Raw genomic sequence first — 24939 nt, 5'->3', positions numbered from 1 at the left:
GTGAAAATGTTTATTCTTTTTATTGTAACTTATTTCAAAAAGTTAAACTTTCATATATTTTAGATTCATTACATGTAAATGTAAAACATTTAAAAAGTTTTTGTTTTAATTTTCATGATTAGAGCTTACAGCTTATGAAAGCCAAAAATCAGTATCTCAAAATATTAGAATATTTACATTTGAGTTTCCATTAATGACCATCCCTACAGAATAAATTCCGAGTATCTCTTGTTCTTTGAAACCACAATAATGGGGAAGACTACTGACTTGGCAATGATCCAGAAGACGAAACATTGACTCCCTCCACAAAGAGGGTAAGTCACAGAGGGTCATTACTGAAAGGTGTGGCTGTTTACAGAGTGCTGTATCAAAGCATGTTAAATGCAAAGTTGACTGAAAGGAAGAATTTGAGTAGGAAAAGTTGCACAAGCAACAGGGATGACCGCAAGCTTGAGAATACTGTCAAGCAAAGCCGATTTAAACACTTGGGAGAGCTTCACAAGGAGTGGACTGAAGCTGGAGTCAGTGCATCTAGAGTCACCACGCTCAGACGTCTTCAGGAAAAGGGCTACCAAGCCACTTCTGAACCAGAGACAACGTCAGAAGCGTCTTACCTGGGCTGTGGAGAAAAAGAACTGGACTGTTGCTCAGTGGTCCAAAGTCCTCTTTTCAGATGAAAGTAAATTTTGCATTTCATTTGGAAATCAAGGTCCCAGAGTCTGGAGGAAGAGTCCACACAGAATCCATGTTGCTTGAAGTCCAGTGTGACGTTTCCACAGTCAGTGATGATTTGGGCTGCCATGTCATCTGCTGGTGTTGGTCTACTGTGTTTTCTGAAGTCCACAGTCAACGCAGCCATCTACCAGGAAATTTTAGAGCACTTCATTCTTCCTTCTGCTGACAAGCTTTATGGAGATGCTGATTTCATTTTCCAGCAGGACTTGGCACCTGCCCACACTGCCAAAGGTACCAAAAGCTGGTTCAATGACCATGGTGTTCCTGTGCTTGATTGGCCAGCAAACTCGCCTGACCTGAACCCCATAGAGAATCTATGGGATATTGTCAAGAGGAAGATGAGAGACACCAGACCCAACAATGCAGATGACCTGAAGGCCGCTATCAAAGCAACTTGGGCTTCCATTACACCTGAGCAGTGCCACAGGCTGATTGCCTCCATGCCTCGCCGCATTGATGCAGTAATTCATGCAAAAGGTGCCCCAACCAAGTATTGAGTGCATAGAAATGAACATACTTTTCAGAAGCCTGACATTTCTGTTTAAAATATCCTTTTTTTATTGATCTTATGTAGTATTCTAATTTTCTGAGACACTGAATTTTGGGTTTTAATTTTCTGTAAGCCATAATCATCAAAATTTCAAGAAATAAAGGCTTGAAATATTTCACTCTGTGTAATGAATCCATTTAAAATATGGTTTTCACTTTCTGAAATGAGTGACAAAAAATATTGACCTTTTTCATTTTTTTTTTTTAGATGTACCTGTATACACACTCACTGGCCACTTTATTAGGTACACCTTGCTAGTACCGGGTTGGACCCCCTTTTGCCTTCAGAGCTGCCTTAATTCTTCGTGGCATAGATTCAACAAGGTGTTGGAAACATTCCTCAGAGATTTTGGTCCATATTGACATGATAGCATCACGCAGTTGCTGCAGATTTGTCGGCTGCACATCAATGATGCGAATCTCCCGTTCCACCACATCCCAAAGATGCTCTATTGGATTGAGATCTGGTGACTGTGGAGGCCATTTGAGTAAACTGAACTCATTGTCATGTTTAAGAAACTAGTCTGAGATGATTTGAGCTTTGTGACATGGTGCATTATCCTGCTGGAATTAGCCATCAGAAGATGGGTACACTAGTCATAAAGGGATGGACATGGTCAGCAACAGTACTCAGGTAGGCTGTGGCGTTTAAACGATGCTCAAGAAAATATCCCCCACACCATTACACCACCACCACCAGCCTGAACCGTTGAGACAAGGCAGGATGGATCCATGCTTTCATGCTCTTTACGCCAAATTCTGACCCTACCATCTGAATGACGCAGCAGAAATCGAGACTCATCAGACCAGGCAACGTTTTTTCAATCTTCTATTGTCCAATTTTGGTGAGCCTGTGCGGATTGTAGCCTCTGTTTCCTGGAGCGGCACCCGGTGTGGTCTTCTGCTGCTGTAGCCCATCTGCTTCAGGGTTCGACGTGTTGTGCGTTAAGAGATGGTATTCTGCATACCTTGGTTGCAACGAGTGGTTATTTGAGTTACTGTTGCCTTTCTATTAGGGGTGTTAATATGACGATTTTTGATCGTGGACGATAAAAATGTCTCCACGATATGCTTTTGAAGAACTATCGTAGTATCGTGCTACAGCGCACATTCTATCAGTTACAGTTCTGGCGCCTCAGTCTCTATATACTGTACAGCGCCACATACATTCACATCTGTGTTAACTCAGCGGTAGAGTTACACTCACGGAACACTGCACTTATTCGCAATCACAAAAGTACCTTATTTGCGTGTTTTAAAGCCTTGCCGGTTAAGCTTTTCATTCGCACTAAAACGCCTGTCTAACAGCGCCTGATTACTCAATTAAGTTATCTTTTGAACTAATACTGTCAAAACACACAAGGTTTACATATAGACTCAGTTGGTTATGTCTAAAATGAAAGTAAACAGCCGAGACAAATGGATGCGTGTCTGTATATTAGATGCATGCAGGTCTTAAAACTTAAAGCCACAGTACTAAACATGCTGCCGACTGTCATTAAAGGCATAGTTCACCCAAAAATATAATTTCTGTCATTATTTAGTCAGTCACGTTGTCCCAAACCTGTATTAATTTCTTGCTAGTGCTGAACACAAAAGAAGATATTTTGAAGAATGTGGTTAACCAAACAGTTGCTAGTCTACACTGACTTTGATAGTAGGAAAAAAACGACTTTGGAAGTCACTGTGGATCAGCAACTGTTTGGTTTTCCATGTTCTTCAAAATAACATTTATGTTCAGCAGAAGAACGAAACTCATTAAAGTTTAAAACTAATTTTGAGTGAGTAAATGATGGTATAAATATAAAACACTATGACAGAATCGACAGACAGATCATATAATTTTTATTCTTTAAATGTTAAAACAACAACGCAAAAGAGAAAAAAAAAAAATAACTCCCTACTCTTGACTGAAAAAAAAAAATAGTTGCTTTAATAGGAATCAATCTATAGTTTTGTTATATTTGTTCATTCAATTTCTTGAATGCTCCTGCTAAATATGCCTATTGTACCTGAAAATAAAGCACTGTTTATTTTATTTGTATATTGCGTATTTGTAATGTGTATCTTGGTTCCTATTTTTTTAATAAGAAATATAAAACGACAAAGATTTTTTATCTTCGCCCACTTTGGCCTAAATATCCACCATTCATTTTTATATTCTGTTACCTTGAAAGACTTTGTCGTTATAATAGGGAAATTAGTTTGGCTGTACTGTGCAGACAAAATAGTAAAACCAACATGACAAAGAATCGTGATCAAATTGTGAAATTGTGATATTTCTAAAAACAAAATGTGTGATATGATCGCCATATCGCCCACCCTTACTTTCTATCATCTCTAACCAGTCTGCCCATTCTCCTCTGACCTCTGACATCAACAAGGCCTTTTCGTCCACACAACTGCCGCTCACTGGATATTTCCTGTTTTTCGGACCATTCTCTGTAAACCCTAGAGATAGTTGTGCATGAAAATCCCAGTAGATCAGCAGTTTTTGAAATACTCAGACAGCCCGACTGGCACCAACAACCATTCCATGTTCAAAGTCACTTAAATCCCCTTTCTTCCCCATTCTGATGCTAGGTTTGAACTTCAGCCAGTCGTCTTCACCACATCTAGATGCCTACATGCATTGAGTTGCTGCTATGTGATTGGCGGATTAGTAATTTGTGTTACCAAGCAATTGAACAGGTGTACCTAATAAAGTGGCTGGTGAGTGTATATACATACCAGAAGTTGCATTAGACTTTAATATTGTCTGTCATTTTGACGGACAGGGTCGTAAAAATTCTGTCAATGTATTATTACCCGTCATTTAAATTTTCATATTTTAATTATAAGAACCCATTTAATTGCTTTTATTTGTGTTCACGTTTTCATTTTTAATAATGAACCTAAATGACGAGCATATAGGCTTACGCATGCATTTATTTATGATGAGAACAGAGACTGCGTAACTTTTCCATGTTCAACACTGCAGTGACAGCGGACGACACTAAAAACAACAGAATATGCTAGTGCTGGGTAAAAAAAAACGATTTCTCTGTTTTAATAGATTCTTATTTTTATGAACCAATATCGTTTCTTAACTCCCAATCGATGCTGTTTTCATTTGATGAATGCACAGTAGGCAATAGGCTAAGCTTTGTGCGTTGGTACTTTTGATATGAAATACAGTCTCAGATTTCAAATTCAAGCAACAAATACCATTTTGGTGCTCTTTAATGTGGCGTGATAGATCGCTGCAGACCCCTCTGATCAAGCAATTCGCTTTACTAATACTCGCCTGTGCATAGCAAAATACTTTTATTTTTGTTCTGGAGAAGATCGCACGCTCTGCTGGAGCACACTCGCCACCAACTGGACAGGCCTAGGAATTACAGTTATAAATTACAATAGATCACCCTCAGTGTAATCTGCCAAAGTGACGGACGGCCTTCAGATTTTTCCGTCACCACTAATAGAAATTTCAAAAGACGGAGAATTTCTGGTCAATGCGACCTCTGATACATACATATACACGTGTGTGTGTGTGTGTGTGTGTGTGTGTTTTTTGTTTTTATATTCCGGTGGGGACTTAAACCTGAATACACACAGACTCATGGGGACTTGTGTCACGGTGGGGACCTAAATTGATGTCCCCACGGGTAAACAAGCTTATAAATCACACAGAATTAAGTTTTTTGAAAATCTAAAAATGCAAAAAGTCTCCTGTGAGGGCTAAGTTTAGGTGTAGGGCAATAGAATATACGGTCTGTACAGTAGAAAACCATTACGCCTATGGAAGTCCCCACAAGGATAGCGAAACTACGGTGACCGAGAAGTGCAAAACAAATCACGATTCTGAAAACAAAATAACAAATTGCAAATGCAAATCTAAAAAACAAAATAACAATTCAGAAAACACAACAACAATTCCGAAAACATTATAATTAGTAAATTGTACCGAAATTGTATCGAACCGTGACCCCCGAACCGAGGTACGGACCGAACCGTGACATCTGTGTACCGTGCCACCCCTAATATATATACATACATATATATACACATACATATACATACATATACACACACACACACACAGTGGGTACGGAAAGTATTCAGACCCCCTTTAATTTTTCACTCTTTGTTATATTGCAGCCATTTGCTAAAATCATTTAAGTTAATTTTTTTTCCTCATAAATGTACACACAGCACCCCATATTGACAGAAAAACACAGAATTGTTGACATTTTTTTTTATTAAAAAAGAAAAACTGAAATATTGCATGGTCCTAAGTATTCAGACCCTTTGCTGTGACACTCATATATTTAACTCAGGTGCTGTCCATTTCTTCTGATCATCCTTGAGATGGTTCTACACCTTCATTTGAGTCCAGTTGTGTTTGATTATACTGACTGGACTTGATTAGGAAAGCCACACACCTGTCTATATAAGACCTTACAGCTCACAGTGCATGTCAGAGCAAATGAGAATCATGAGGTCAAAAGGAACTGCATGAAGAGCTCAGAGACAGAATTGTGGCAAGGCACAGATCTGGCCAAGGTTACAAAAAACATTCTGCTGCACTTAAGGTTCCTAAGAGCACAGTGGCCTCCATAATGCTTAAATGGGAGATGGAATAAAGTTGTAGAAAGTCAACCATCACTGCAGCCCTCCACCAGTTGGGGCTTTATGGCAGAGTGGCCCGACGGAAGCCTCTCCTTAGTGCAAGACACATGAAAGCCCGCATGGAGTTTGCTAAAAAAAACACCTGAAGGACTCCAAGATGGTGACAAATAAGATTCTCTGGTCTGATGAGACCAAGAAAATAACTTTTTGGCCTTAATTCTAAGTGGTATGTGTGGAGAAAACCAGGCACTGCTCATCACCTGTCCAATACAGTCCCAACAGTGAAGCATGGTGGTGGCAGCATCATGCTGTGGGGGTGTTTTTCAGCTGCAGGGACAGGACGACTGGTTGCAATCGAGGGAAAGATGAATGCGGCCAAGTACAGGGATATCCTGGACGAAAACCTTCTCCAGAGTGCTCAGGACCTCAGACTGGGCCGAAGGTTTACCTTCCAACAAGACAATGACCCTAAGCACACAGCTAAAATAACGAAGGAGTGGCTTCACAACAACTCCGTGACTGTTCTTGAATGGCACAGCCAGAGCCCTGACTTAAACCCAATTGAGCATCTCTGGAGAGACCTAAAAATGGCTGTCCACCAACGTTTACCATCCAACCTGACAGAACTGGAGAGGATCTGCAAGGAGGAATGGCAGAGTATCCCCAAATCCAGGTGTGAAAAACTTGTTGCATCTTTCCCAAAAAGACTCATGGCTGTATTAGATCAAAAGGGTGCTTCTACTAAACACTGAGCAAAGGGTCTGAATACTTAGGACCATGTGATATTTCAGTTTTTCTTTTTTAATACATCTGCAAAAATGACAACAATTCTGTGTTTTTCTGCCAATATGGGGTGCTGTGTGCACATTGAGGAAAAAAAATGAACAAATGATTTAAGCAAATGGCTGCAATATAACAAAGAGTGAAAAATTTAAGGGGGTCTGAATACTTTCCGTACCCACTGTATGTGTGTGTGTTTGTGCGTGCGTGCGTGCGTGTATATATATATATATATATATATATATATATATATATATATATATATATATATATATATATATATATATTAGTAAATGCAACAAATGATTCTGCACAAAACTCAGTTCAGGATTAATATTGAAAATTAAAGAAAAATGCTTTAATGGGAGAATGACAGCAAATTTTGCAATAGAGCAAGTTCTTCAAGCGTCAAGAAAGTAGCACATGGTGGCGGTAACTCACCTGTGGTGAAGGCCCCGTAGTTTACAGCTTTCTGTAAGCATCATGGTCACCTGTACCTCTGAGGTGTGATCTGCACAACCAAATGCAAGTACAAAGAGTCAGGGATGCGTGATGCAAACCTGAACAACCCAATCGTGAGGGAAACTTGAGAAAATCAACTAACAAAGTCTTCTCATCCCTCCACACACCAACCAAAACAAAGTAAACCCTCAAAGATGTCCTAAATGTCAAGCAGCTCTAAAGGATAGAGGAAATATTTGAACATTTAGTCAAATTCATTAGCTATGTTTCCATCCAACTAATTTTGGTATAAATCGCATTAAAAAAAAAAAAAAATAAAAAAAAATAAATAAATTGCTGAACGGAAACGTCAAAGTGCGAATAAATTCTAAAAATGAGCATAAAAAAAAAAAAACTTGCGCAGTCAACTAAATAAGATACATTTCTTATCCAATAAGAAAACATGCGCATAAACTACGATGGAAACACTTTTGCCGAATACATTTTCAATGAGCATCAAAACAAGACGTTACTTTTGTCATGGGACAACATAAAACTGGACCATCCAAAGGACTGATCTCATTGCACAGCATCCGAAATTCTAGTTTTGTCATTCTAAAATGCTTGAGTAAAGTCTTGTCAAATTGCTTCGCTAAAATAAACTCCCAGAACTGTGTTCCCAGCAGGTGAAAATAAGATGCTTTTCGTTTGCATGCTATGAAGCTCGTAATTTATTGTATATAAAAATTATTAAATACAGTGCCTTCTCTTACCGCAACAAAGGTAATTTTTCTTCGTGACATTTAGCGCAAGTTAATCAAGTGGCGATTTTGTTGTCTTTAACTCACTGGATGGAAACGGTGCTTATTCGCAAATGCTTTATGCGATATTCCAATTTTGCAGATAAGTTTAATTCGCAACTTTAAATGGAAACATAGGCTACGTTCACACTGTCAGTTTTTGGGATTGACAACCGCATTTTCTTAGGCGTGAGTCTAAGAAATGTCTTGTTCACACAGCAGCTTACAGTTAAGTTTAGAATACTGTCTGTATGAACGTGCAACGGGAGTCAAGTCTGTATTCCTTACCAATAACCATAGTGACAGTGACCAAAGTAAAATCAAAGATGGCGCAGTCCATAAAACTGAAAGTCTTATCACTTTCTGACAAGACAAGAGTCCAATCCAGCCGCGAGTTATTTTGTCAAATCTTCATTAACCGACTGCAGCTTTTATATTTGGGTGGAGAGGGGAGCATTTGAAATCGCACGCAGAACACAAAACTGATTGGAGAAGCTCCGGTGGAAAACTAACGGGATCTAAACCTTTGAGATGACACGCAGCTCATTTCTCCGTCACTGTAAGTTACCGAAAACACACATGAAATCATGTAACACACGGTAGACGTGCGTTTGTGCGGCAGGGCGGCTCTCTCTCGCGCTATATGACGTGACAGACAGTTGTCCAGTCCTGTTCTGTTCACACATGCAGCGCGTGTGTTCCGAGAATGCGGTTGTGCATCCTGAACATTTACAGGTGTGAGTTCGGTTACAGAATGCGGTTTTCACACCCGTAAATAACCGAACTGTGTGTGAACGTAACCATATTAAGGACTCAAATACAGGATTGACAACCATATTCTGCTGCTGTGTGAACGTGGCCATAGCTACAGTCAAATTAAAAGGATTGTGGCAATATTCCCTTAAACTTGTATTACACTTTTTCTGCTTTTTTTCCATGCAATTACAATGAACAGGAAATATAGCTTTCAAAAATGTAGATTTGTTCCTCACACACAATAAAAACTACTTCTATGATGCATTTGTCAGCATTTTTGGAGTCACAATACTTTATTTTTAGATTCGCCATTTGAGTTCCAAAGTAGTAAGTAAGCCAGTACAGGTTTGTAATGAAATGTGGGTAAGCAAATAATTTTTCCTGTGAACTATCCATTTAAAAGAACATTAAATCAAGTGAACGCTCTGTTGGATCTTATTTGATCCGTTTTGCCCCATCAGGCAAGTCCTTGTTAGTAAAAGGTGCATGTAGGTCCTGAACAATCCTCCACCTTGTACTTGAGAATATTTGATTGCTTTAAAAGCAGCCTAACTCCTTTCAGCCCGTCTCACAGATTGCTGGCTGACTGAACACATTAGAATGAGTTCACAGAGGTCTGGTTTTATCTTGGAGCACAGCTTTTGACGGATGCTTGGAGAGTATGTGTGAAGTGTATTGTTTCCTGTCCCTTGGGCAAGGGCCGGGGTGGAAACCAAAAAGCCTGGCACAGCAGAGGCTGGTACAGTGGCATTGTCTGGTGGTTGGCACCAGTCCTGCACTGGGTAAACAGGGCACAAGGGCAAATGAAGCGGTGACCAGTCTGACGGGAAATGCTTACGTTTATCATGGCATTTTCATTTTATAGAGAAACTGATGTCATAACTGAAAACTATATTATAAATATTTTAAAACGACCCATTTTCATTATTGTATTTTTTTTTGAATATTGTACTCCAGGGACATATCAAATGAGAGTTAAAAGAGAAGATTTACCTTTCACTGCTTTCACAAAGACTTGTTTCTCTTTGCTTGGGTCCTTCTCGTCAAGCAAGACTCCATGAAAAATGCGGCCAAAGGTTCCTGAGGATCAAACAAAAAGATTAATGAAAAAATAAAAAAAAAATAAACAAAAAAAATATATATAATTCACTTTAGGAAAACAGCCAACATTATGAAATCTCCATCTCAGGTAATAGAAATATACACAGACTGAAATAAACAGATTGTATCACATAAGGCTGGCCAATGTGTAATGTAATGTAATTATATATATATAGGCCAGGTACGTTTACACATACGAGGACAGTGCAACAGAATGACAGCAACAGGACAGGACACGGATAATAAAAGAATAATATACAAATAGGCAATGTACAAAATAGCAAAAGCACAATATATAATATAGACAATTATGTATGTACAGGTCTGATATGCGCAAATTTGAAATGAAAATAAGTATGTGTGATGAATAAATAATGCATAGTAGTGTTGTGTTCCACGTTTATTGTCAAGTGTTCATGATATGCATATACCAATCGGAATACACACACACACACACACACACACACACACACACACATATACATACACATGTACATATACATATATGCATACATACACACACGGTTTATGGGGACTCTCCATAGGCGTAATTGTTTTTATACTGAACAAACTGTGTGTGCTATTGCCCTACACCAACCCTACACCTAAACTTGGCCCTCACAGGAGACTTTGTGCATTTTTAGATTTTCAAAAAAAAACACCATTTAGTATGTTTTTTTAAGCCTTTTGAATTACGGGGACATAGACAGTGTCCTCATAAACCACCTTCATATTGTAATACCTCTGTCATACCCATGTCATTATGCAAATTTGTGTCCTCATAAACATGCACACACACATATATATATATATATATATATATATATATATATGTGTGTGTGTGTGTGTGTGTGTGTGTGTGTGTTTATGTGGTTTATGAGGACACAAATTTGTATAATGACATGGGTATGACAGAGGTATTACAATATGAGAGACAATAACTGGTAGGTATTGTCTAGAAACATAGAACTTAATATTTCAGGTTTTGGGGATGTCGCAAAACATCCCCCAGAAGGATGAGTACAATCCCAAGAACACCATCCCAACCGTGAAGCATGGGAGTGGAAACATCATGCTTTGGGGGTGCTTTTCTGTAAAGGGGACAGGATGACTGCACCGTATTGAGGGGAGGATGGATAGGGCCATGTATTGTGAGATTTTGGGCAACAACCTCCTTCCCTCAGTAAATTAAAGATGGGTCGTGGCTGGGTCTTCCAGCATGACAATGACCCCAAACACACAGCAAGGGCAACTAAGGAGTGGCTCCGTACGAAGCATTTCCAGGTCCTGGAGTGGCCTAGACAGTCTCCAGACCTGAACCCAATAGAAAATCTATGGAGGAAGCTGAAACTCCGTGTTGCCCAGCGACATCCCCAAAACCTGAAAGATCTGGAGAAAGACCTGTATGGAGGAGTGGGCCAAAATCCCTACTGCAGTGTGTGCAAACCTGGTCAAGAACTACAGGAAACGTCTGACCTCTGTAATTGTAAACAGAGGTTTCTGTACCAAATATTAAGTTCTATGTTTCTATTGTATAAAATATTTCATGAAATGGAAATTAATTATTCAAAAATCATAGAATGTGATTTTTCTGGAATTATTTTTATATTCTGTCTCTCACAGTTGAGGTGTACCTACGATCAAAATTACAGATCTCTCCATTCTTTGTAATTGGGAAAACTTGAAAAATCGGCAGTGTTTCACATACTTATTTGACCCCACTGTATGCAAGTAAGATTGTGTGAACTGATTCACAGAAATGAATCAGTCTCAATGAATCAGTTTCGATGAACAGCGTTAGGGTTAGAGGACTGCATTTTCATTCATATATTTTAAATAACATGAAAAGTTCAAACAAATGTGTATTTCGCTATATGTCCTCCACTTCTAGTTTCACTGCATCTTTGGGATAAAACAACATGCCAACTTTTGCACAGCAAGTCTGAACAGGTATCCTGGATGACCTCTGAGGACAGTCCTCAACTTTCCACTGCTGTTCTACAGACAGTTGGACATAGCTGCAGTTCCCATAAGCTCAGATGACACCATGTAATGGATCAGTGCATCTTGCAGAGCAGTAGAACTCTGATTTAGGGCTAGTGTTACTAATGCTAGGGGCCAGAACCACATTGTCTATTACTTTTCCCTCTTATCTGATCCTTATCTCCTCTCTTGCTGCCATGCTTGTTATAACATGTCACTTTATCTCAAGCCAGCTTGCTGACGTAGAAGCCTGCTTTAATTCCTGCTTGTAATTACCGATGAGTTGTCTTTATTTAAATGAACACTAATGAATGCAAGCATATCGTGACCAATAGTGTCAAAAGAGCTTTAGGAAAAAGGGTCACAACATTTTGGGAAATAAAGTTATGTAAGGTGTGATAGTGCGCATGTTACTTGTACTGGTAAAAACAAAATGACTGAGCAAATGGATGGTGTGTTTCTTGGTTGCAATGCAGAACTTCTACTCTTCCAAAAAAAACAAAAATACAAATTGCATTATACATTATGCAACCAGCTGGGTTTCCGTTTCAGTTGCTTTAGGTAGTTTATGATAAACTGGTTAAGTGGAAGAATAACTGCAGTCACACTTGAGACGAGCATGATCATTATGCTGGACATCAGGGGGAAATTCTTAGTAGGAAGGAGACGTCTTTAATGGTTGCTTAAGTTTTGCCAAGAAAGTTGCCCAGCTCTGGAATGGCACAGACCTTACATCATTAGACCCAAAATGTATTCTATCCAAGTACGTGAACAAGATCAATTTGACCTGCATCGTTGCGTTCTGAAAAGTTCACGAGTTATACATCAATCTCTCCTTGGAGCATTCAATACAGAAGTAGCAATGCTGTCATTCAAAAGTTGAGTCTACTGTTAATATCATTATTGCTGCTTATGTTATTATTAAACATGGTTTAAAAAAATTCATCAAAAATAAAACCGTTAACATATTGATTTCGTTCCGTGCTTCACACAAAGCTATCGCATGGTTTTACAAGATGTTTGATTCACTTTTATGATACGTTCAAGTTGCTTATTTTGACATTTTAGAGCTTGACAGCCCTCATTTCTCATTCACCCTCATTATATGGAAAATGGTAGCAAGGATATTTTCCAAAAATTCACTTTTTGTGTTGCACAAAAGAAAAGGTAATATAGTTTGGGACAGCAAAAGGATAAACAGACAATTTTTAATTTTTGATTAAAAGGAGCCATGCTCTTGTGTTTCTGGGCATGGTATTACCACAAAGCACATGCAGAAAATATTTAATAAGTAAAAGAACTTTGAAATTTGCACTTCGCATAAGGCCATTCAAATAAAAGTAATGAGCTGGTCATAAAAAAAATCAAATAGCCATTCAAAAAGGATTAATCTGACATTCCCCCAAATGTCCAATAAAATTGGTTTAATCAGATTAACCAGCTTTAGTTTGCCAAGTCAGCACTTAAAACACAACAATAACCCCTTATAAATAATAAATCAACTTCATCAAGCGTGTGGGCACACATACAAAATAAATGGAAAAAGATGCTACAGAGGGGAATTACTGCTTTGAGATTTTGCAAGAACGGAAGTCAAATAATGCGGGTTCTTGACACAGTTTTGTTTATGTTTTATAGCTTATGTGACTAATGACATTTGTGTCAACATCTTCTGTGCAAGCCCAGAGCTGTGCTGGCACAAGGCCCAGCAGAGAGCTTTTCTGTTTGGACTCCAATTTAGTGCTTGAGTGCAGATTTCCCGCTGGAGCACAGCTCTTGTGTGATCCAACAAAATTATTTTGCAGGGGGAAGTGTCTAACCTCAAATTGAGCGGCCAAATGACGCGTTTGTTTGCCATGATGCAATTTCAGCTGAACTGGTCGTTCAAAAGAACCACTATTAGAAAGATGGAAGTCTCAATGGAACTGAGGTGGACAGAGTATTACAAATTGAGTCTTTCAAATGCACAGTGTTAACTTGCTGTGGTTTCCATGTGCGTCTATAGGGCTTGTGGGATTAGATACCTTCATGCAAGACGTCTCGGAGTGTGACTCTCTCTCTGGAGATGGCGATGTCTTTGACCTTTGCCTTGGCCTCAAGGAGAGTGACGCTTCTCAAGTCGTTCTTCTCTATCCGCAGCGAGGGACAACCTTCAAATCACACACACACACACACACACAAATGTCACATTAAAATAAGTGTTAATTCACATTAGAACTAATTAAAGTCTATTACAGACTAATCAAAACAAAGACAATTCAGAAAATGACAGGTTTGCAGTGTTATTTTATCAACTGGAAGTATTTAAACACTTCATCAATGAAGTAAAACCCCAGCTTTGCCAAAGGCAAACACTGCAGTGTCACTCTTGCACAACATGTTTTGGTGTGTAACTGAATTTCTCACAGTTATACAGAGTCAATTGTATTAAATGTTTAGAGAAAGCGGACTGTTTTATTCTGTCGTTTAGCTACAGTATACTTTAAATACACAAGAACATCCCAAAAAAATGGCAGAATGTACTGTGAGCTCAAATACCAGTACATAAAGCTGTTTAAATGTGGTTGTGTATCCAGATAAAAACGTTGTGTATCCTCGTGTTGTTTTTGGGTTTACATGTCTGATTGAACAATTTTCCTGTTTATATTCAATATTTCACTGTGCCTTGTGGTAAACATTATCTTAGTGATTATATAAATACAGTTGATTATGAACACAGAACAAAGTGTAAATATCACTTTTCACTAACAATACAACTAGCCAGTGTTCAGATTCATTTGCACTACATTTCTACACTCATACTAAATGTGCATGATGCTGCCCCCAAGTGGTTATTATGGGTATACCTGTATAACTAATGCAAAACTACTAACATTCCTTATAGCCTATTCAAAATATATTAAAATAGAAAAGTTTTAAATTGTAATATTTAACAGTACTACTATTTTACTGTATTTTTGATTAAATAAATGCAGTCTTGGTGAGCATGAGACACTTCCAAAATCTTTATTCTAATCTCGTAATGACTAAAACTTTTCAACAATAGTGTAGGCAAAAAGTGCAGTTGATTGTAGACTTGATTTCCATGGTTTTTTGTTTGTTTTTTGTTTTCAAACTATGCTTAACAGAAAAAAAATAATCAATCATACAGGTTTAGAACAACATAAGAGTGAGTAAACGATGACAATTTTATTTGTGTGTGAACTAATTTACGATGATTATCTGATTTTCCTTTTCATCATGCAAATGAGAACATGTCTTTGCACCACTTTAGTACAGTATAAACCAATGAACGAGCTCGGTGAAGACCAGCAAGAACAAAACAATGGTGATGGTGAAGAAGAAATCAGGTTAAAAGGTAGGTGGTTAGTGAACAAGATTAAGTCATGATTCCCTGTTGCTCTCTCTATCTGCTTCACAGCAGCAGAACTTACTTTTGGTTTCGTGCGAGGGGGCACCAGGGTGAGGGAAGGAGGCGCCTGCAAGTTGGAGCATGGGTGCAGAGCCAGTATGAGCATCTGATAGAAAAAGGAAGGGGTGGAGGGAGGACAGAGTGGGAGAACAAAAAAAGAAAGATGGAGAGAGGTATATGAAGGATGGATAATCATAGCAGGTAGATGGTGCCTGAGCTATTCCACACACAAGAACAAGAGTGAGACAAGAATACACATGGTATAAGCATGAAACAGTGCACCAAGCATGTAAGACCACTAGAAGGCGCTAGACACAATGTGAGAACACAGCCTGGGCAAAATGGAGCAGATTTCTCCACCATCAAATATCCACGCTGCTTTATGGAAATAACTTTACAACATGATTTTCTTTGAGGGAGAGTATTCACTAAAGCTGGCCTTAAATATCGCCCAAAACTGTTGACACCAAATGTTTTAAAGTACTTAGCTGCATCTTACTATTGAGTATGTACTGCATCTGATGAAGAACTACTTAGACCATTCTGTATGCATGCATGTATGTATAAAAACTATTCCGACATATGACATTTATAATGCTGGAATTATCATGCAACCTGCATAAGCTATATTGCCATTTCCTGTCATTTATTAATATAACTTCTCTCCTGTGGCATAATTGTTTTTGCCTACAGATTTTTTATGAATGCTGTGTATTTGGACATTTTATTTATTTGACATTGGCCGTTTCTCAATACCAAGTTCGCAGAGTCTGGACTTCCGTCCTTTCGAGTTTGGACTTGCCAAGTTCGACTCGGAAGAACGAACTCTCGAGGACGAACTGAATTCTGGGTTATGGCCCGTATCAAGTCCGCACAAGTCACCTCTCGATGCATCCTCGGTAAAAGGGGCGGATCAAGAACACATCCAGGGATTTGAACTGGACTTGGCTAGATGTGAACTTTGAATTGGAACAGTACTTCGGCAGCGACTGATGACGTTTCACAAGTCCACAAGAACAGATAAGTACGCATATTGAGAAACGGCCATTGCTTTTCGCATTCTGTACAGTAGGGAAGTAGCCATATTCAGATATGTCAAGTAATGGTTGTTCTAACTAAAAAAAGGTCTTGCACCATTTGACATTTCCATATCTAATTAAAAGACAGAGACATTTATTTTGTCACTTAAGTGTCTAAATATTTTCTGGGGCCACTGTGAATATAAAACCCATGGGATCACCTGGCAAACTTCAACTAATAGGAAGTTTAAGGGAGGTTATCAACCCACCTTTCAGTTCAGCCTGAAAAGCTCTAATTTTAGTCCAATCTGGTTGTTTGAGGGAAAGGAGAAACTCACCCACTATGAAAACAGTGACCATGTTTAAAAACTTCCTGTTGATTTGGTCTTATTTGCGTCCTAAGTTGGAAAAGGGGTGGAGGTGGTCAACTTCTCGTGGTGAAAAAAAAAAAAAAGACAACAACCTAAGTGTATAGAAATGATTCTGAAATGGCACTAATGAATGACAGCAAAGGATTCAGCAAATAATAGGAGACTGACTTTTGTACTATTGTGAGGGGAAAGTGACGACTTCACAAATACGATACGCAAGAAACATTTGTACTCCTTCCGATCACACAAAAACAATTAATGCTGGAGTCGCTGCTGTACTAAACTAAACTAGAAAAATGTGGAGGGAGAAAGTGTGAGCCTGTTTATACCAACCTTATGATTCCAGTTTAGCTAATTTGATAATTTGTTTCCAATTTTCTCATTTATAAAGGAATGCACATTTGGTGTGAACAGGACAAGGCAAGATGCAGGCAGAGGTGTAAAATTTAGCTGTGGGGAGCAAAGCATCCTGTGGTGGTGTATATCTACTCTTTGAGCTACTTCTCCTGGTAAAGAGACAGGTTTTTGACATTTTAAACATGGAAGAGGAGTGCAGATGGTTACGGCAGATGGTTGAGATGTTTGAGAGAGTTGCTGATCTGAGGTCAGGGGTGAGAGACATGGTGTGGTCGTAGTCTTACTGGTGACAGGTGTAGCGTTGTTGGGGGTGTCTGCCCTCAGGTACTGGGTGGTCTGGGTGGAAGGCTGAGACAGACCCTGAGAGCTTCCACTGTCGCTGACGCTACAAGATTTAGAGAGAAGAAATTAATTACTTTAGGAATTGATATGCACCAATTTGAAAGGTACTTGGGCTTATATTAGGACTTACTGTAATAACCTCAAATCGTTTTACTAAAACAGAGCTGTTTTTCATTTTAAATGGTTTCACAGCCTCCTTTATGATGAACTCATCTGTTTTTTTCAGAAGGTGTAGGGTTTTACCTGGCCCTGAACCCCAGTGCATTTAAAAACTAAGTGCTGTGTAATTGTCCCAATTAAAGCCATTAGGACTTCAACTCCAAAGGTTAAACATTGAGGCCCCGCAAAAAGACCTAAAATGCTGCAGGTTTAACCTGCCTCCTGAAACTCATTGAACCTAATCATGATGTAATGTCACAGACTCCTCATCATAATCATCATCATCATTATTAAACAGTTCTGGTTTCTTCTGGTCTACTACTTGGGCTGTGGAGCAAAAACAATCCACTGATAGAAAACGAAGTACGAGTACATTCTTGTTCTGAGGTTGATGTGTTTTCGAATATAAAAGGAGCTCTGTGTCTCTTCTAAATAGCAGCAGATAAAATCTAATCTACCAACCTTGTATAAAGCTGAAAAAGACAGCTCTTTGTACTGATGCCTAATTCAATTTCAGAAACACACAATTAAAATACCCTGCTATGGTATAAAATTAGCAGGAGATGAGATTTTTTCTCTCTAGTCTTCTTTTGATAAACCCACAATGAATAGAAAAATAATAATAATAGAAAAAAAGAACCCCACAACATCTGAAAAAAAAAAAAAAAGATATCATGAGAACAAATGACCAGAATCACTATAAAATATGAGAACTAGACTGTTTTGGTGCATTTAAACTAACTGAACATTCAAACTCAGAAGTGCATGCATACACATACACACCTGTCATCCATTTCCACTCTCTTCATGCTGTGGAGGTGTAACACAGCAAGGATGATGGCTACCAGGAAGATGACGATGCAGCACACACACACGCTGATGTAGAAAACTCGTGTGGATGTGGTGGGAGCATTTGAACTGCTCGCTAAGACCAAAAGAGAGGAGAGAGTTTACAAGAGCAGAGTGTAGACTGTCTCATTGTAGAACCACATTTACTAAAAATGGCCAAAAACAAAATCGCAAATACTCACGGTCTATTCTCTGTATGGTTGTGTTTGGGAATGGCAGAGTTTTGGGGGGCTCTGGCTGCTCAATTCCTATAAAGTAAAACAATAAGGGAAAGGATCAGCAAAGTTTAATGCCTGTACCAGTTCACCATTTTGTGTCACTGAATGTTGCCCATCAGAAGAACTAGAATCAAATTTCACCCCAAATTTAAAAACAAAAACAAACTATTCTTCTTTTGAAATAATGACAATCTTGATGGTTCTCAAGAGATTCATCCAAACACATCAACTGGTTAATTGTGGTGTCATTTATGTTTGGTTTGCAAATTGTTGCCAGGGCAGTGAAATCTCACTCCTGTCACAGAATGTGTAAGACACACATTATCTTCTTGAGCGCCACATATACACGCTGACCCAGTTATTCCACAAGGGAGAGGAAATTGGGGCACACACAAACTCTTCTTCTCCAGCAGCTAATTTGGCTCATGTGCTTCAAATTAGCAGAGAATAAATTCACTGGCTATTTCCTCTAAGGAAGCATATGACAGAAAGCTTGTGTTATTATCATATTTGCAGTCTCTGGCAATGTGAAACCTGACACAATCTGCCAAACACACAAAACCTACAGCATACTTGCAAAAAAAAAAAAAAACCTCAAACATGCACTAAGATCTTAACAAACAGATGTATTGGAGGAAATAAGTTAAAGTGTAGGAAAAGATCTTACTTCGGAAACACATCTTCCTGCGTTTGAAGTTCAGCACTGTAAAGTTGTTGGCTGGTGTAGTCAGGTTCAACTGCACCGTTATCACAGCTTCTCCATCAGCCTTTCCAGAGCAGAAAAGATCCACTCTGAACACTGGAGTGACACACAGAAAGTATACTTACTATATTAAATATTCAGTTACTCTATAAAAATTACTAATAACAGGGCCTCATTTTTTACTTTTTAAAAAGAGTATAAGCTACTTTTGTGCTGGCGAATTAGCGTTTGCCCGAATCTTACTAAACTACATGAGAAGACCAATTAAACACCAATTCAAATGTTTGGCACAAAGATTTGGTCCGATTTTTGCACTGTTCAGACAATGCGAATAAACATCAGACAGGTTGAACGCAAGTGCAAAATAACTCTTGACAGTAGGTGGTGCAAAAAGTATTGATGTTTTTAAAGAGCCATTTAGATTTTGGATTCACTATCGTGTTTATTAGGCAACACCAAGATGAGCCAGTTCAGGATTCTTCCTCTGCTATTCATTGTTGCCACCAAGTAACCAATAGTTTAATGCAACTGCAACTGCTCTGGACATGTGACCAAAGCATGAATTGTATAGGCTGGTCAGCTTTTTGCAGTGCAATGGAAGAGAGATTTTAACACCTCTTAGTGAAAAGCAGCTGCCTTGACAGCATGTGAATGTTAATGCCAGTTAATTCAAATTAAAATGCTTATCGCACTGAATATGTCTTGGTGTGCACAGGCCTTAAAGGAATTAAGAGTAGATAAAACCTTAAAAAAGCTGTGGGTTCTTAAATTGTGATGTATAAACTTTTCATCAATAAAAGTCTGACAAGAATAATTTAAGTATAAATAGTTAACAGGCCTTTTTTATGTGAAGACCTTTAAATTAAAAGACCTTTTCTTGAAAAAAAATAGACGATATGAAATACAACATATGATGGGAAAAAAGAGAATAATTATTCACTCACCTGAACGAGTGCGTGGGACCTCCCCCTGAGCAGAGATGTTGCTCTGAGGTTGATCCATGGCTGAAGCGTTTTCCACTTGAAACCCTAACCTGTAATCCACCTAAACAGGAGACAAGGATTACGGGAAATAATTAACTGACGCCAAACGTTTGAATGGTAGTGAACATAGGATGCATGAACAGTGCCAACCTTGCTGCTGGAGTGCCATGTGAAATGTAGGCTGTTAGTGTCACTGGGCACAGGCAGGATGAAGGAAAGGGCATAATGATTTACCACATCATCCCTTACATAGTATAATTCAGCATCAAGACCTGCAGAGAGAGGAGTTTTAATAATTAAAGTGATAAAACTGATCAGGACTGACAGAATTTAAACAGTTAAACATCTTTTCACGTTCACACAACCACCCTGCCTCAAGAGAGGAGTAAAATATAGTTTCATAATGCCAGACTCCATCTCTGCTCTCATATGAACTCTCTATTTCACCATAAAAACATCCTATGTGCTCATTTAGGCTTAATGTATTCCACAGCGTCTGGAAGTATATGGTGCAAGAGGAAACCATGGCAACAATACATGAAATACATTCTTTCAGTGTGGTGAACAACCACTATCTGACATAGTTCCACTTCCTTGCAGGATCTGAAGCAAGATCTGGATCCATTATATCACAGAGGGCAGGTATGAGCCACTGAAATGTGATTGCAATTTGATATGATTTATAACAGGCTCAAGTGTTCATGTTGATATTCTAGAATGTTTCCCAATAAACTGATTGGCCCTTTGAAACCACCAAGACTGCCGCCCAAGTTTTGACCACAGTTCATTCCTCTCTCTCTAGCCTGTCCATTTAGAACCACTTGGAATGGTTTTCATCCTTTATACCAAGAATAATATCCTCAGTTGCCACCTCCACCATAGTGTGGAGTGTAATACGTTTGTTTAAGGACTTCCCCCCTCAAAGCAAAACATCTCTGCTTTCCCCTGCCTGGCCTCCATTTTCTAACGACGCTGTAATCTAAACAGTGTTTCCTGCGAGAGACTCGACCTGAAATTCCTTTCTCCCAGGCAGCACAGCACACCTGCGATTCCAGTTATACTGTATCCAGCCCCCAGTGAACAGCTGGAGAGTGGCAGTGATGATGAACACAAGAGCGAAATCTAAAGTGGAGGCTGATTCCCACACGATTCAGACACAGAGATGTGTGAAGTTGACTGACAGCTGGAATCTTCTGCCATGCGTTGGGGCAAACCTTATCATGACTGAAAGGCCCCGTTGTGGCTGACTGGAGCCTGTCAGTCTGTCATGTGGCCTGCACAAACACAAGGGGGATGGGAGTGTGTGTACATACCCTTTCTAAAACATAACTTATCATACAACAGTAGATCATGTTTTTTTGTTTGTTCGGTTTTTTTTGGGGGGGGGGGGGGGGGGGGGGGGGGGGGATACTGTAATATTGTCAAACATTACAACAATTTAAATATATCTGTTATCTAGTTTAATAAAATTCAGGAACCGCACTCCAGTGGTTTGAGTCTTACCTCTCTGATAGGTCCTTCAAAGTATCTTGGAGAGGTGAGGTATCCAAGTCGCAACATCTAGCTACTGGGGTGCCTCAGGGCTCAGTTCTTGGACCACTTCTCTTTTCTGTCTACATGGCATCACTAGGTTCTGTCATTCAGAAACATGGCTTTTCATATCACTGCTATGCTGATGACACTCAACTCTACCTCTCATTCCATCCTGATGATCCGACGATAGCTACTCGCATCTCTGCGTGTCTAACAGACATTTCTTGCTGGATGATGGACCATCACCTTCAACTTAACCTAGCTAAGACAGAACTGCTTGTAATTTCAGCTAACCCATCGCTTCATTACAATCTCAGCTTCCAGTTAGGCTCATCTACCATAACTCCTTCAGAAACCTTGGAGTTGTGATTGATGATAAGCTGAATTTCTCAGACCACATTGTTAAAACTGCCCGGTCCTGCAGATTTGCATTATATAATATTAAGAAGATCAGGCCCTTTCTCTCGGAACATGCAACACAACTCCTTGTTCAGGCTCTTGTTCTGTCCAGACTTGACTATTGCAATGCTCTCTTGGCAGGTCTTCCAGCCAATTCTATTAAACCTCTACAATTAATCCAAAATGCCGCTGCAAGATTAATCTTTAATGAGCCGAAAAGAACGCACGTCACGCCTCTGTTCATCAATTTGCACTGGCTACCAATAGCTGCTCGCATTAAATTCAAGGCATTAATGTTTGCCTACAGAACCACCACTGGCTCTGCACCCCTTTACCTAAATTCTTTACTTCAGACTTATGTGCCCTCTAGAAGCTTGCGTTCTTCAAGTGAACAACGAATTATTGTACCATCCCAAAGACACAGAAAAACACTTTCAAGGACTTTTTCATTAACTGTTCCCATCTGGTGGAATGACCTGCCCAACTCGATCCGAGCAGCCGAATCCTTACCCATCTTCAAGAAACGGCTAAAAACTCATCTGTTTCATCTTTACTTGACCCTCTAACTCTAGCACTATCTATTCTAATTGTATTTTATCTATGTCTTTTTATTAAAAATAACAATAATAATAATAATTATCTGTACTGCGTTAGGCTAACCAGGACTTGTAATAGCACTTGCACGTTGTTGCTCTTTTGTTGGTTTTGATTGCTTCTTATGTCCTCATTTGTAAGTCGCTTTGGATAAAAGCGTCTGCTAAATGACTAAATAAATAAATAAATAATATACCTTAAATTAAGCAGCCATTACTCCAATCTTCAGTGTCACATAATTCTTCATAAATACATAATTGCTGCTTTGCTGCTCAGAACATTTTCTTATCAATGTTGAACACATTTGTACTGCTTAATATTTTCTGCAAAAACCATGACTCATTTTTTCATAAATCTTTCATGAATTGAACGTTCAAGAGAATAGCATTTATTTAAAATAAAAATGTTTTGTAACAGTATAAAAATACATTTTCTGACAATCAATTTAACGAATCCTTGGTTGAAAAAAAGATAAATAAAAAATTGGCAATGTGTTAACCAAAAACAATGTTAACCAATTTTAATTTTTTTTGGAGAATTGATTATATAGAGAAAAGTTCCAAATAGGAATAAACAAAATCTCATTTAAATTTTTTTTGCCTGTATCCATTCAACTTAGTTGAGAAGTAGTAGTTTTGATGAAAGTTAAAGACAAACATTTTTTAGAGATAACAATCTGAACTGATGAATTTTGCACAATAAAATGGGAAACGTATTGCTGCATTTTTATTTCATATAGACTTAAATGAAATTAATTAAAAGAGAAATGAATTCAGACCATTTCATGACAATCTCATGTCAACTTCAGTAAAGCCTTTAAGATCCAAACATCTCACCTTTTCCTGCCAAAACAGAGACATTCAGCACCAGCTATATAGAAGCATTACATGATAGTTTGAGATCAAATGATAGTTTGGGAACAGATCTCAGCCCTCCAGTGATATGAGGCTGCCCACCTATGACGCAAATAGGCTGTGTGGCCCCCAAACCAGACACATTCAAGATGCAGGTGTCCTCAAAGTTCAGACAGACATCCCGACTGACATAATCCTCTAAGCCCAGAGGAAAAGAAAATCAGCCAGCTGTGAGAGAATACAGAGACGTGACTTATGCTACAGATATACCCACGGACTTGAGACTAATTAACGTTCACATGTCTTGGCACCATGTGACCTGTCTGGACCTACTTTTATCCCCACTGCTTTGATACCCCTTAAAAAAAAAAAAAAAAAAAAAAAAAAAAAGTAGTAGTAGAGTAGTAGACTCCCATAACCAGACCACTGACTGGTGCTCACTGTTATTCTGGCCATGAATCTTCTGCCAAAAATAGATCTAAAATATCTATTTTTTTAAAAGGTTTAAAAAAAGATTAAAAAAATAATAAAACCCAAAAATAAAATACCACCTTATTCAATAAACTGAATAAATGTGTGTCCCTTTACTTTTAAGAAGTTGCATAGAACCAACCAACAAGAACTGGAAATTTCAGCCAACTTTTGCCATTTTTGTATGTAATGTGCATCAAATGGTCAGTGAACAGACTTTGGATGGTCTGTGCCATCTGTGGCTGAGACTAAATGGAAGAGCTGAAAGTTGTAAGTCAAAGAAAGGACAGTAGGGACATTTCTTAAATTAAATTCCTTCTCTCTCTCAATCTCTGGCATTAAAATGATGATATATTGAGAGAGGAATTTGCAGGAGAAAGAAGCCTTAGCTCAGTCATAGACTAAGCCCACAAAACAGTGGATGTAAAGGGTGTTGAAGTTCATAGGTCAAGTATGCGCAGCCTCTGACCAGAGGTTTCAAAAAGAAAGCAGGAGGTTGTTTGAAAACAGTTTCCTGTGTGGCATAAAGTGATCCCGCCCTTGAAGAACTGGTTCCTTACAGGATGATTAGGAGGAATGAGTTTATTATAGCATATGTGCAGCCCGTGTTTCCAAGATTGTTTATTTGACTCTGTGGTGACCATTTTTAACCTCTTTTCTTTATGCTCAAGTAACAAGTTTGTTTCAAAAGAGCTGCGGTTAACCGTATGTCTTGGGGAAAAAGAAAAAAAGAGGTTTCCGCTTGCAGCAAAACGAAATCTTTGCATCCCCCCTTATGGCAGTACTCTGTAATGTCTTTTTATGTAGCTTCAAAAACCCTTTCATGGTTCAATTACTTCCACTCTGAAAAAGCAGAGACCAGGGAGAAAACATGTCCACGGGCAAGACGTCGGTACAGCATTATGTCGGTGAATCTTTC

The 24939-nt window shown here is 38.7% G+C and overlaps 1 protein-coding gene across 2 annotated transcripts in view; it reads right to left on the bottom strand.

The window, feature by feature from the left end:
- The window catches only part of LOC306879116 (tyrosine-protein kinase RYK-like), a 78875-nt gene that overhangs the window by 16800 nt on the left and 37136 nt on the right, over nt 1-24939 (bottom strand). The window contains exons 2-11 of one of the 2 annotated variants that reach the window (XM_079431832.1): nt 20320-20441; nt 20131-20230; nt 19151-19282; nt 18448-18513; nt 18200-18341; nt 17200-17300; nt 15191-15274; nt 13781-13906; nt 9666-9752; nt 7117-7186 (exon numbers count right to left, since the gene is read on the bottom strand). In XM_079431832.1, the coding sequence (XP_079287958.1) occupies nt 7117-7186; nt 9666-9752; nt 13781-13906; nt 15191-15274; nt 17200-17300; nt 18200-18341; nt 18448-18513; nt 19151-19282; nt 20131-20230; nt 20320-20441 (1030 nt within the window). The remainder of the gene's footprint in view (nt 1-7116; nt 7187-9665; nt 9753-13780; nt 13907-15190; nt 15275-17199; nt 17301-18199; nt 18342-18447; nt 18514-19150; nt 19283-20130; nt 20231-20319; nt 20442-24939) is intronic. The other variant, XM_079431833.1, reaches the window with a different exon arrangement.

Source organism: Barbus barbus (genome assembly GCF_936440315.1).
Source record: "Barbus barbus genome assembly, chromosome: 13".
Lineage (NCBI taxonomy): Eukaryota > Metazoa > Chordata > Actinopteri > Cypriniformes > Cyprinidae > Barbus > Barbus barbus.
This window is presented reverse-complemented; position numbering and strand designations above follow the sequence as displayed.